The 13,843-nt window shown below is 44.0% G+C and overlaps 1 protein-coding gene across 2 annotated transcripts in view; it reads right to left on the bottom strand.

Moving 5' to 3' along the window:
• RTEL1 (regulator of telomere elongation helicase 1) overlaps positions 1 to 13,843 on the bottom strand; it is a 195,007-nt gene that overhangs the window by 143,001 nt on the left and 38,163 nt on the right. For both annotated transcript variants that reach the window (XM_073580810.1, XM_073580809.1), the window contains exons 10-11: positions 6,485 to 6,523; positions 2,135 to 2,213 (exon numbers count right to left, since the gene is read on the bottom strand). In XM_073580810.1, the coding sequence (XP_073436911.1) occupies positions 2,135 to 2,213; positions 6,485 to 6,523 (118 nt within the window). The remainder of the gene's footprint in view (positions 1 to 2,134; positions 2,214 to 6,484; positions 6,524 to 13,843) is intronic.

Here is a 13,843-nt window from a genome sequence, read left to right as displayed (position 1 = left end):
AGCGGTGGAAGGTACCCTAAATAAAAGAGCCACCTTGACAGAATGCAGCATTAGTGCTGCACAAGGTGGCTCTTTTACTTAAAAACGCCGGGGGGGGGGGGGGGGGTTGACAGGGTCCCTTTAAGAATTGTTTTTTTTTTTCTCTACTATACTTTTATAGGTCACATTCTAAGGGACCCACGGTTACATTAGTTGTAATTTGATAATGGGGGGGGGGGTTGTGTATATGAGGTATGTCTCAAATCTGTATGTTAAAACTGTGTGTGCCTTGTCTCAACTTTGTACGTTAAAATTCTTTAATAAAAATAATCTGATTTGAATAAAAAATAGACAAGTAGATATGAGAGAGAGATATACGAGATCAGTAGATATGACGGATAGATAGGAGAGTACCAGTCTGTGACATGCTGGAGTGGGTGTGCAAATAACACACATTTTATCTAAACCGCACACTGTGTTGAATGAAACTTTCGAGTTCTCTCTGAAATTCTGCTGAACTGAAGAAAGAAGTTTGTAAAGGATTCCTGGAAGAATGGTGTAACCTTTTCCTGGATGACTGCTGTGTACACAACGTAAGCGGCAGGAATGTTATAAACATATCCCCGGACCTGGTAAACATTAACACTTCAGAAGCATTTTGTACTAAACCTCACACAAAAAATTAAAGTCTTTGAGTGGTTTGTCAAATTCCTAAAAAGCATTTTTTTTTTTTTCTCGGGGGGGGGGGGGGGGGGGTTTGCTAGATTCTTTAGGAAAGGCATTTAATGAACTGTGTGCACTCATTGATTTCTCATCCTGATTTACCAAACCCCTGAATGGCAAAATCTGTCTGGTTAAGCAGACATAAAACATAAAACTCCTAACAAAGAACAACGCACCAATCAGAACCAAGTAATAGAAATATGACACTTTATTAAAGACAAAAATAAAAAAACATAGTTTAACATGAATAGGGATATGACAGAAGTTTAGCCAAAGGGTGGAACCACACTAAAAACACGGCAAACCATTAGGCATACATATGTAATTTAAGAACCTGATATGCTCAAAGTGCATGTGCAAAAGGTGCAATTTTATTGGCCCTGAGATAGATACAAATATATAATTATTAGAGAAAAAGAACAGGGTCCATACAGTCAATTGCAGGACCGGAAAGTCTGTGTACCAAAACCGGACAAAAGAGCACAGCACCGAAACGCGCGTAGGGGTGGATGGCACCAGATCTACACAGGTAACTTTGTCGCATGTAATTATTTAAGGATACTCTGGTTGCTCTGCACCTTTTTGTCCGGTTTTGCTACACAGCCTTTCCGGTATTAAATATTGTGGGTGTTGGCTGTCTGATAGTGTTGTCACCGAGAATGTAGAAAAAAATGAGGCTTACATTATATTGGGGGAGTGATGATGTATCTGGCTTTCCCTTCACAGTGTACATGCATTTGTTTTGCCATCAGGACAATCTCTTTCTTTATGCCCCATCAGGGTATAAGGGTTTCAGAAACCCCCTCATTTCACCACCCTGAGCGGAGAGTTACAAATAAGCTGCGCCTTACACTCTGTCGGGCTTAAGCTGGCCAAACACATTAGACGACCGTCAACCAAAGCATCATTTGGCCATCTAATGTGTATGGGCAGTTTAGAACCCTCACAGTGTGAGGTCGAACTTATTAGTGGCACTGTGCTCAGGTTCATTCGGCCAATAGCCATTTCAGCTGACTCTCCCATACACAGGGGCGCTCATTTGTTTCTCACTGACAAGTTGTCTGTCAACTTATCTCCGGGAGAATAATGCAATCCGCAGTCCAAAAACGGCTATGCGCGATCAACATATCTCCCGATAATCAGTCATCCAGAGACCCCTTTCACATTAGACCATTGACCAAACTCGTTACTATCAGTGGGTGAAGTCATTAGTCTAATATGTATGGAGTCCTTTAAGCATTTTATGTATTACACACGTGGGCCGATATAAATGCAAGCAGATGCCAGATATTCTGAATTTCTCGATTAGTTATTTTAGATTAAGTTTCAGCTCTGCGTATTGAGTTATCAAGTACAGGAGTGTTGGGTGATGCATAGATAAATTTATAGATGCCGGAGTCTGATGATACAACTGTTCTGCGCTGTCACTTACCTTCCTTCTCTGGTAATACCATTGCCATTGGTTGGAAGTGTTATAGCGTCAATCGCACTCTCAATTTGCAGGAGGGCTCCTAGGATACAAATAAAAAGCCAAAACACAGTTATGTAAAGATATATTGAGCTTATGTTTTGCAAATATCCTCTCCAGAGAGGAAAAGGACTAAAACTCCAGTGCCATCTATTAGGGGTAGGAATCCGAAAAGTCAGTATCAATCCTATAAAAAGCCTTGCCATATGATTTAGCATTGCATGGTCTATAAGCAGTGGCATGATTAACGTCTGATGGGCCCCAATGCAAAATTTGGATCTGACCCCCCCCTCGCATGTTGGTCAGATGTATTGGCCCTTGTAGTGCTGTAGATACTATAAGGACATATGTGTTGCCCCCAGTCCGTAATATATATCTCCCCCATCCCTTTATATATATCTCCTATCCTGGTGTATATGTTCCCTGTTCTGTCGCTGTTCTCGAAAGCATAGAAAATAAAACAAACAATTCTACTCACCTTCCCTCCAACTCCCCCATCGTGCAGAGTCCTCTTTTAAAGCCAGAAGCTGACTTCAGTGTGTAAGAGAAGGGCGACGCATGACGTCACTGCCATGTGCCCCCTAGTCACAGGCACGCCGGCGTTAGCTGCTGGCCTCTGACTGGCTGGTGGCGTGTATTGCAGCTCAGGGACCCAGGGGTCTCTGCGCTGCAAAACCCTTCAGCTGAATGTACAGTCCGCTGGGTTCTACGGGCCCCCCCACCGGCACAGATCCCGTCGCAATCTCTGCGACCACGATCATTATGCCCCTGACTATAAATCTCCTTAAGCTGGCTGGACACTCTCCACAAGGAGAAACGTCCCCCGTTTGACACCATGCACATGTTAGAACATTCATCTCCTATGATATAATATACATGCACCTAATGCCATCTAGAGGCAGGAGGTTGGCAGTCATAAGTACAAGAGAAAATAGTGCAGTGCCCTCTGGTGGACATAACGTAGCATATTGTGAAGAAAAATATAGGGTGCACCAGATAACAATGTCTAAATATACGGGTGCAAAAACCTTGCATTGGGATAATGTATGCAAACAAATGAAAGAAAAAAGACCATGCAAATAGCTGGCATGCACACCAAATCAACACACTGAAAGTAAGGACATATAAATGATGCTTTTATTGAGAACAAAAACACACAATTTAAAAACAATTAAAACATCTCATAAGAGACAGCAGATATAACAATATCACACCCCTGAGCCCAGACTGATCTCTTAACCTCCTTTAACAGCTTCAACAGACACTTGGCTGGTGGCGGCTTTTTTTTACCCCCCCATTGTTATGGGTGTTGCAGACATTCAGGACATGTCTAATTATTTTGGACGTGTAGTGAGTATAGGTCATTTATCACCACACTTTATTGGCCTTGGTTTTTTGCACTTTATTATCTGATGTGGTGTGCCTTAAGCTCATCTGTGGGTTTCTATTTAGGATTATTCACTTCATTTACCCATAGGGGGACTGCTATGGTCGTTGGTTACATCTGGGCTCAGGGGTGTGATATTGTTATATCTGCTGCCTCTTATGTGATGTTTTAATTTTTTTTTTTTTTTTTAAACATCATTTTTATTGATTTTGTAATGAATTTGCATATTACAAGTTATAAACATTGCATTGAATTGTTACAAAGAACATATTTAAACATGCTTATCACCTAAGCCTGAATAGAAGCAAAAATAAACTTAACAAATATAAAATTATCAAACCCCCTTACGTCCACATTTTCATAGATTACATTGACTGAAATCAGACACCTTATCTCCAGCTCCACCTTATCCTCCATATAGCTCATATAACACATTTCAGTTTACCCAGATTACCACTCAAATCCTATAATAGATACCACTCCAAATCCACAAAGGCGCTCACTAAAGGGCCTGTCACACTAAGCGATATCGCTAGCAATATCGCTATAACGTCACTGGCTTTTGTGACGTTATAGCGATATTGCTAGCGATATCGCTATGTCTGATACTTACCTCCGACCGCTCCCCCGCTGGTTATCGCTGATCGCGCGAGAACGTCCTGGACCGTTTCTCGTCATCAGCTTCCTGCTGTGGAGACGAGCGACGCATGGACGCGGGCGGGAGGACGTCAGGATCGCGTCGTCTGACAGGTAAGTAGCGACCCCCGACCCCTGCAATGTCGCTGGTGAGATCTGCCTGTGTGGTAGCTCACTAGCGACAACTTAGCGATGCACCAGCGAACCTGATCGCGTCATATCGCTGGTCGGGATCGCTGGTGCATCGCTAAGTGTGACAGTACCTTACGTCTTGAATTTCTCTGGTGGTCAGTGACGTTTCTATAAACACTCCATTTTTTAAATTTTTTTTCATCATTTTATCTTTATTTCTTTCTGTTTCTCTTTTTTTCAAAAATAAGACCGATGTTAAACCTTCCTTGATCTCTTTTATCCCTGGGAGTGTTGTAGCTAGCCAGTGTTGCAGAATTAGACGTTTTGTCATCATTGCAATGGTGTGAAACAAGTCATGTAGCCGTCCCCCTCTTGTTTTACCCGTCGTAAAGTGAAACAACCAACACAATGGATCCACTTCTACCCATATCCCACATATCTTCAGATACATATCCTGGACTTTTAACCAGAGTTCTTGTGTCCTGGGACATGACCACAATCCATGTTCTGTGTCTGTTTTGGGCAACTTGTCTGCCTATCGGGATTCTGCGGAGTCGGAGGTATATTGAAGCCACATACTGTTTTATGCATTATTCTGAACGGACTCTCTCTCCATTGTTCATTGAGGATATGCTTGCTTACCAATTCCCAGCCCTGCAGAATCTTATGCTCAAGTTCTTCATCATGTATATGTTTTTCCCATTTGTGAAATATTTTGCCCTTCCCTGAAAGGCTACGTAATATGTCCCTCAGCATCCAATATATTGAGGTGATAGATATTTCTCCTATGTCTTTGGTAACCAAGTCCTCCCATATTTCTGAATCGATTTCCTTCCTCACATCCTGAAGGAGGTCTAATACATAATGCTTTAATTGACTATATAACATCAAATGAAATCTCGGCAGCTCAAATTTGTCTATCACTTCCAATCCCGTCAACCAGCGGCCTTGTTGTAGATGTAGTAAGTCCCCTAACGTCTGTATACCTTTCCCCAACCACTCTGTGTAGAATTTATTTTCTCTTCCTAATCTAAAGGCAGGAAATGCCCAAGGATTCAGGTGTTTCGACACTCTCCACGACATTTTTAGTTTTTTTCTTACTGCCTTCCATGTGACAATGGTATCTTTACATATTACTGAATATTTAATGTTTGGCGGTATGAGTGACAGCGGCGTATGTAGCAGCGCCGTCAGGTCCCACAAACCACAAAATTCCGTTTCCAATTTGTAGTCAGTATATAGCCCTGTTTTTTTAATCCAGTCTACTACATTCCTCATTGAACACAATAAATTATATCCCCTAATATTTGGCAATCCCAGTCCCCCTCCCTCCTTGGTGTGCATTAGAGTTCTTATTGCCAATCTCGCTCTTTTACCCCTCCAGATGAATTTAGAAAAGGCCCTGTTTAATCTGAGAACATCTGCGTGACGAATTAACATTGGGATAGTTTGCATTGGGTACAGTAATCTCGCAAAGCTTGTCATCTTGATTAGGTGGCAGCGACCTAACAACGAGAGGAGTAGATTTCCCCACCTCTCCAACTCCTTCTCTATTTTGTCTAGGATAGGCTTATAATTGAGATGATAAATCTGTTTCGGCGTTCTCTCCAAATAAATTCCCAAGTACTTTATGGATGTTGTCGCTTTCGGGAAACCCATTACATTACTCTCCTGGCCACGTTTTACCTCACATTTAGACTTAAACGAAAGCCCGAGAATTTTCCAAACTTTTCAATTTCAAGCAGCAACTTAGGGAGATCTTCCTCTGGGTTGTTCATGAACAGAATTATATCATCTGCAAATAGGGCATTTTTGACTGTCTCATTTCCCACCTTTATCTTTAATTGTTTTTAAATTGTGTGTTGTGTGTTTTTGTTCTCAATAAAAGCATCATTTATATGTCCTTACTTTCAATGTATTCATTTGGTGTGCATACCAGCTATTTGCATGGTCTTTTTTCTTTCTTTTTTGACATAACGTAGCATGACATCATTAAATGAAATTAAAACTCACATTTCATATTTTTTCCCTTGTTAAATAAATAACATCGTATTGCAGATACCAAGCATAAAAAGCATGCAGACATCTCCTTATGCTTAATATGAAGTTACAGCAAGAGGAAAAGAAAAAGAACATAATCGCAATGGAATACTCCTCACCCTTTATCTTGGCAAGGTCTTCAAGTTCTAAGTTTAAACCTGCAAAGAAAAGATTTTAGTTTTAGCAACGTGAAAAGTGAACTCATGCTGAAACATAAGGGGGAGAAAATTAAATGGTCGTTAATTTGCCTCCACTGCAATAGACAGTAATAAGGAGATTTTTGTGTACTCACCGTAAAATCTCTTTCTCTTAGTCTCTAATTGGGGGACACAGAACCATGGGTATTATGCTGCTGTCCACTAGGAGGCGACACTATGCATAATCTGAAAAAGATTAACTATGGCTCCTCCTCTGCAGTATACACCCCTGGACAGCGTCAGCCTTCTCCAGTTTTGTGCAAAAGCATTAGAAGGAACGGAACAATAACAACATAACCATGCCTGTAAGAAGGCTACTATGTACGAGCTCAAAGAACAATATGAGAACTCAACCGTAACAACGGCCCGTGAGGGCAACAGGGTGGGAGCTGTGTCCCCCAATTAGAGGCTAAGAAAAAGAGATTTTACGATGAGTACACAAAAATCTCCTTTACTCTGTCGCCTCATTGGGGGACACAGAACCATGGGACGTCCCAAAGCAGTCCCTGGGTGGGAAGCAATGGACGAATATTGTGCTAGCAGGTCCCTAAACTTCGGGCACTGCCGCCTGCAAGACCCGTCTACCCAGGCTCGCATCCGCTGAGGACTGGGTATGAACACTGTAGTGTTTCGTAAACGTGTGCAGGCTAGTCCAAGTGGCCGCCTTACACACTTGTTGTGTCGAAGCCTGGTGCCGAATGACCCAGGAGGCCCCTACTGCCCGTGTAGAGTGTGCCGTGATACCGGCCGGAAGAGGGGAACTGTTAAGTCGGTAGGCCTCATGTATGGTGGACTTGATCCACCTGGCAAGGGTAGCCTTGGAAGCCGGCAGTCCCTTGCGACCGCCTTCCGGAAGAATGAAGAGGGAATCAGACCTCTGGAAGGGAGCAGTCCTGGACACGTAAATCCGCAATGTTCTGACGAGGTCAAGCGTATGCAGAGCCTTCTCCACTCTATGAACCGGGCAAAGGGATGGCAGTGAAATTACCTCATTGAGGTGGAAGTTGGACTCAACCTTCGGAAGGAAGGATGGTACTGTACGGAGAACAACCTTGTCTTGGTGAAAGGCTAGGAAAGGAGGTCTGCAGGAAAGTGCTGACAATTCCGACACTCTGCGCAATGAGGTGATTGTCACTAGAAAAAACACTTTCTGTGACAGAATGCAGAGTGGAACTTCTTTAAGGAGTACGAAGGGTGGTGTGTTGTGAGTTCATTTTCCCCTTCACTACTGAGGCCCGAGGAACTCCCTCTTCTGGTAAAGAAAGGTAGTGAGCCTGATTATCAAACACCTGAGGCTGATGATGATGACTGGCTGAGTGGAGTTACTGACTGGATATAAGGCTGCCGACGCCCTTCTGCCCTGCGGGTGATTTCTCTGTGGGATCCTTGGAGACCAGTCTGAATTCCTGCTCCTCTAAAGCTAAGTTTGCTGCTCGGCTTTTTGCATTTGTGCTTTGACTTTGTTTTGCTTTGTTTTTCTGGATTTCTGCCATTCCCTGCTGGGGTGTGCTGAATTCCTTTAGCTCTGTCTTCTGAAAATACCTGAGTGCTGATTTAGTTTTTGAAGCCTAGCTGCTTCAGGGTCTTTTTCATATCAGCTTGTTGGCTTATGTCTTTGATAGGGTTTTGGCAGATTGCAGACAGCAGCCTTCCTGTCCTTTCCTATCTAGGTAGTTTTGGGCCCCGGCTTTGCTCAGTCTTTCTGTCTGTGTTAGTGTTTTCATCTTGCTTCACCGTCATTATATGTTGTGGGCTGCCTATTGCTTTGGGGTCTGCTCTGGGGCAGTTTAGATTTCCCCTTTCTTTCTTTAGGCCTATTTAATTCTCCGGCTGTGATCGAGGGGTCTAGGGCATCGTAGGAACCCCCCACGGCTACTGCTAGTTGTGTTGATAGGTTCAGGGGTCTGCAATCTGATAGTTGCCAACTTCTCTGGTTTTCTGGACTTAGCTTGTATTTCTGTTTTTGCCTCCTACGGTGACTCATTCATAACAGAATCACCCGCCATACCGCAGATCCTAGGGTACTCAATAGCAGGAAAGAATTGTAAAAAAAAAAAAAAAAAAAAGTGTGTATATTTTTTCCTCTATATCTCTGAGGCCGTAGGGGGGATTTTTTTTTCTCTCAATGGAGATAAAGCAATTGTCTGATCGTGTGGAGCAGCTCGCTGCGGAAGTGCGGGGAATTTCCGCCTACCTTGCTCATTCACATGCTGCTGAACCAAAGATTCCTACACCTGATGTATTTTTTGGGGATCGGTCTAAATTTTTGAATTTCAAAAATAATTGTAAATTATTTTTTGCCTTGAAGCCTAACTCGTCAGGGAGCTCCGCGCAGCAGGTTAAAATTGTCATCTTTTTGCTGCGTGGCGATCCCCAGGATTGGGCGTTTTCTTTGAAACCAGATGATCCTATTCTGACTAATGTGAACGCATTTTTTCAGGCCTTGGGGTTGTTGTATGACGAACCTAATGCCATTGATCAGGCTGAAAAGACCCTGCTGGCATTGAACCAGGGTCGTGATTCTGCAGAATTGTACTGTCAAAAATTCCGAAAGTGGGCAGTACTTACTACCTGGAATGATAATGCCTTGGCTGCTCTCTTTCGGAAGGGGTTGTCAGAGGCCGTAAAAGATACTATGGTGGGATTTCCTGTTCCCTCTGGTCTTGACGATTCTATGTCATTAGCCATTCAGGTTGATCGGCGTTTGCGCGAACGCAAAGCTGCACGAGAGGTGTTGCCACCGGTTGAACAAATGTCTGAACCTATGCAATGTGATAGAGTTTTTTCCAGAGAGCAGCGTCAGGAGTTCAGAAGGCGTAATAAGTTGTGTTTTTTCTGTGGAGATGCCTCGCATATTATTTCTGTCTGTCCTAAACGAGAGAAACGCTTTGCACACACGTTTTCTGTTGGGGGTGTTCAACCTAAGTTTCTTCTGGCTATTACTCTGATCTGCTCCCTGTCCACATTTTCCGTCAAGGCTTTTGTGGATTCGGGAGCAGCCCTAAACCTAATGGACTTGGATTTTGCTAAACGTTGTGGATTTCCGATGACACCTCTGCAGACGCCTATCCCTTTGAGGGGGATTGATGCTACTCCTTTGGCTAAAAATAAACCTCAGTTTTGGACCCAGGTGGTAATGCGGGTCGCCCCAGACCATCAAGAAAATTGCAGATTTTTGGTGTTGCATAATCTGCATGATACTATTGTTCTGGGGTTTCCCTGGTTACAAATTCATAATCCAGTTTTGGATTGGAAATCTGTGTCTGTGGTGAGTTGGGGTTGTCGGTGTGCCTTTAGTGAGGCTCCGGTGTTTTCCACCTCTCCTCAGTCGCATGATGTTCCTGATTATTTGGCGGACTTTTATGATGTATTTAGTGAGAATGAGTCTGCGTCTCTGCCTCCTCATAGGAGTTATGACTGTGCAATTGAACTGAGCCCGGGGTGTAAATTTCCCAAGGGTCGGCTCTTCAATTTATCTGTACCCGAGCACGAGGCTATGCGATCCTATATTAAGGAGGCGTTGGAGAAGGGTCATATTAGACCATCCTCGTCACCCTTAGGTGCCGTTTTTTTTTTTTGTAGCCAAAAAGGATGAATCATTAAGACCTTGTATTGATTATCGTGCCCTCAACAAAATTACTGTTAAATATCAGTATCCGTTACCCCTGATTTCTGATCTATTCTCCAGAGTTAAAAGTGCTTGCTGGTTTAACAAGCTTGACCTCAGGGGGGCGTATAATCTTATTCGCATTAAGCATGGGGATGAATGGAAGATGGCGTTTAATACTCCGGAGGAACATTTTGAGTACCTGGTGATGCCTTTTGGGCTCACTAATGCCCCTTCTGTCTTCCAGTGCTTCATGAACGATATTTTCCGAGATTTTGTCGATAAATTTTTGATTATCTATCTGGATGATATTTTGATCTTCTCCAAGGATTGGGATTCTCATGTGGAACATATTCGGACTGTGTTCCAGATCTTGAGGGAGAATTCCCTGTATGTCAAAGGATCTAAATGCCTTTTTGGAGTACAGAGGATTTCTTTTTTGGAATTTATTTTGTCGCCGTCAACTATTGAAATGGACCCGGCCAAGGTACAGGCCATTTACGATTGGGTTCAGCCCACTTCTTTGAAGGCCCTCCAGAAGTTTTTGGGTTTTGCTAATTTTTATCGGAAATTTATAGCAAAATTTTCTAGTATTGCCAAGCCATTGACTGATTTGACTAAGAAGGGTGCTGATGTGTTAAATTGGTCTCCGGAGGCTGTTTCTTCCTTTCAGGAGCTGAAGCGAAGATTCACCTCCACCCCGGTTTTGCGGCAACCTGATGTCTCACTTCCATTCCAGGTAGAGGTGGATGCTTCTGAGATTGGTGCAGGAGCTGTTTTGTCCCAAAAGGATCCTGTAACATCTAAAATGAATCCCTGTGCTTTCTTTTCCCGAAAGTTCTCTCCATCTGAACGTAACTATGATGTGGGGAATAGGGAACTGTTGGCCATGAAATGGGCATTTGAGGAGTGGAGACATTGGTTGGAGGGAGCTAAGCATCAAGTCGTGGTCCTCACTGACCACAAGAATTTGATTTACCTAGAGTCGGCTAAGCGCTTGAACCCTAGACAGGCTAGGTGGGCCTTGTTTTTTTACACATTTTGATTTTGTGGTTTCTTTTCTTCCTGGAACGAAGAATGTCAAGGCAGACGCCCTCTCTAGGAGCTTCTTTGCTGATTCTCCTGTGGTGACCAAGCCTGCTACCATCTTAGGCGAAGGGGTAGTTCTTTCTGCCATCTCGCCCGATTTGAGACGTGCTCTGGAAGAGTTCCAGGAGGACAAACCTGAGCGTTGTCCCAGTGGAAAGTTGTATGTTCCTGACCAGTGGAAGAAGAGAGTGATGTCTGAAGTTCATTGCTCTGCTTTGGCTGGTCATCCAGGTATTTTTGGTACTAGAGATCTGGTGAGTCGGTTTTTTTGGTGGCCCTCCTTGTCTCGTGATGTCAGGAATTTTGTGCAGTCCTGTGGGACGTGCTCCCAGTCTAAATCGTGTTCTCGCTCTAGTGGGTTGTTGATGCCTTTGCCTGTCCCCAAGAGGCCATGGACCCATATTTCAATGGATTTCATCTCTGATATGCCTGTCTCTCAGAGGATGACTGTTATTTGGGTGATTTGTGATAGGTTCTCTAAGATGGTTCATCTTGTACCACTCCCTAAGTTGCCGTCTTCCTCTGAGTTGGTGCCCCTGTTTTTACAACAGGTGGTTCGTTTGCACGGGATTCCTGAGGACATTGTATCTGACAGAGGAGTCCAGTTTGTGTCTAGATTTTGGAGAACTTTCTGTTCCAGGGTGGGAATTCAGTTGTCCTTCTCCTCTGCTTTTCACCCTCAGACCAATGGGCAGACAGAGAGAACAAACCAGACCTTGGAGTCATATTTGAGATGTTTTATTTCTGCTGATCAGGATGATTGGGTTTCATTTTTGCCCTTGGCCGAATTTGCTTTAAATAATAGAGCTAGTTCTGCCACTTTGATGTCACCTTTTTTTTTGTAACTTTGGGTTTCATCCTCGATTTTCTTCAGGGCAGGTGGAGCCCTCTGCCTGCCCAGGTGTTGACACTGTGGTGGAGAGAATGCACCAGATCTGGGACCAAGTGGTGGATAAGTTATCTCTCTCCCAGGAAAAGGCCCAGCGGTTTTCCAACCGACATAGGACCATTGGTCCCCAGTTTAAGGTTGGTGATATGGTGTGGTTATGATCAAAAAATATTGCTATGAAGGTGGCTTCTCCTAAGTTTAAGCCTAGATTTATTGGACCTTACAAGATTGTGGAGATTATTAATCCGGTCTCTTTTCGTTTGGCTCTTCCTGTCACATTTAAAATCCATAATGTGTTCCATAAATCTTTGTTGAAGAGGTTTGTTGAACCTGTTGTTCCGGGGGTGGCACCTCCAGACCCTGTATTGGTTGAAGGTAACATGGAATATGAGGTAGAGAAAGTACTGGATTCCCGTCTGGCTAGACGGAGACTCCAGTATTTGGTTAAGTGGAAGGGTTATGGTCAGGAGGATAATTCCTGGGTCTCTGCCTCTGATATTCATGCCAAAAGATTGGTGCGTGCCTTTCATCGGGCTCACCCTGATCGCCCTGGTGGCGTGGTTGAGGGTTCGGTGACCCCTCCTCAAGGGGGAGGTACTGTTGTGAGTTCATTTTCCCCTTCACTACTGAGGCCCGAGGAACTCCCTCTTCTGGTAAAGAAAGGTAGTGAGCCTGATTATCAAACAAAAGCAACATAAGCCAGCTCACCACACTTCCACCGCAGACCTCGGAACTCCGTCTGGACTGACGTGAGACAACTAATTGCTCTCTCCCTGATTATCAAACACCTGAGGCTGATGATGATGACTGGCTGAGTGGAGTTACTGACTGGATATAAGGCTGCCGACGCCCTTCTGCCCTGCGGGTGATTTCTCTGTGGGATCCTTGGAGACCAGTCTGAATTCCTGCTCCTCTAAAGCTAAGTTTGCTGCTCGGCTTTTTGCATTTGTGCTTTGACTTTGTTTTGCTTTGTTTTTCTGGATTTCTGCCATTCCCTGCTGGGGTGTGCTGAATTCCTTTAGCTCTGTCTTCTGAAAATACCTGAGTGCTGATTTAGTTTTTGAAGCCTAGCTGCTTCAGGGTCTTTTTCATATCAGCTTGTTGGCTTATGTCTTTGATAGGGTTTTGGCAGATTGCAGACAGCAGCCTTCCTGTCCTTTCCTATCTAGGTAGTTTTGGGCCCCGGCTTTGCTCAGTCTTTCTTTCTGTCTGTGTTAGCGTTTTCATCTTGCTTCACCGTCATTATTTGTTGGGGGCTGCCTATTGCTTTGGGGTCTGCTCTGGGGCAGTTTAGATTTCCCCTTTCTTTCTTTAGGCCTATTTAATTCTCCGGCTGTGATCGAGGGGTCTAGGGCATCGTAGGAACCCCCCACGGCTACTGCTAGTTGTGTTGATAGGTTCAGGGGTCTGCAATCTGATAGTTGCCAACTTCTCTGGTTTTCTGGACTTAGCTTGTATTTCTGTTTTTGCCTCCTACGGTGACTCATTCATACCAGTGGTGCCTGCAATGCTTTCAGGACCAGATTGAGGTCCCATGTTTCCAGCGGACGGTTGTAGGGAGGAACCAATCGGGAAACTCCCTGGAGGAAAGTCCTTACTTGCGGTTTGGTGGCAATGCATCTTTGAAAAAGGACTGAAAGCGCTGACACCTGACTCTTAAGTGAGCCTAGGGATAGCTTGGCGTCTAGGCCGGATT

Source organism: Dendrobates tinctorius, unplaced genomic scaffold (assembly GCF_039654945.1).
Source record: "Dendrobates tinctorius isolate UK_male_01 unplaced genomic scaffold, ASM3965494v1 ptg000065l, whole genome shotgun sequence".
NCBI classification, from domain to species: domain Eukaryota; kingdom Metazoa; phylum Chordata; class Amphibia; order Anura; family Dendrobatidae; genus Dendrobates; species Dendrobates tinctorius.
This window is presented reverse-complemented; position numbering and strand designations above follow the sequence as displayed.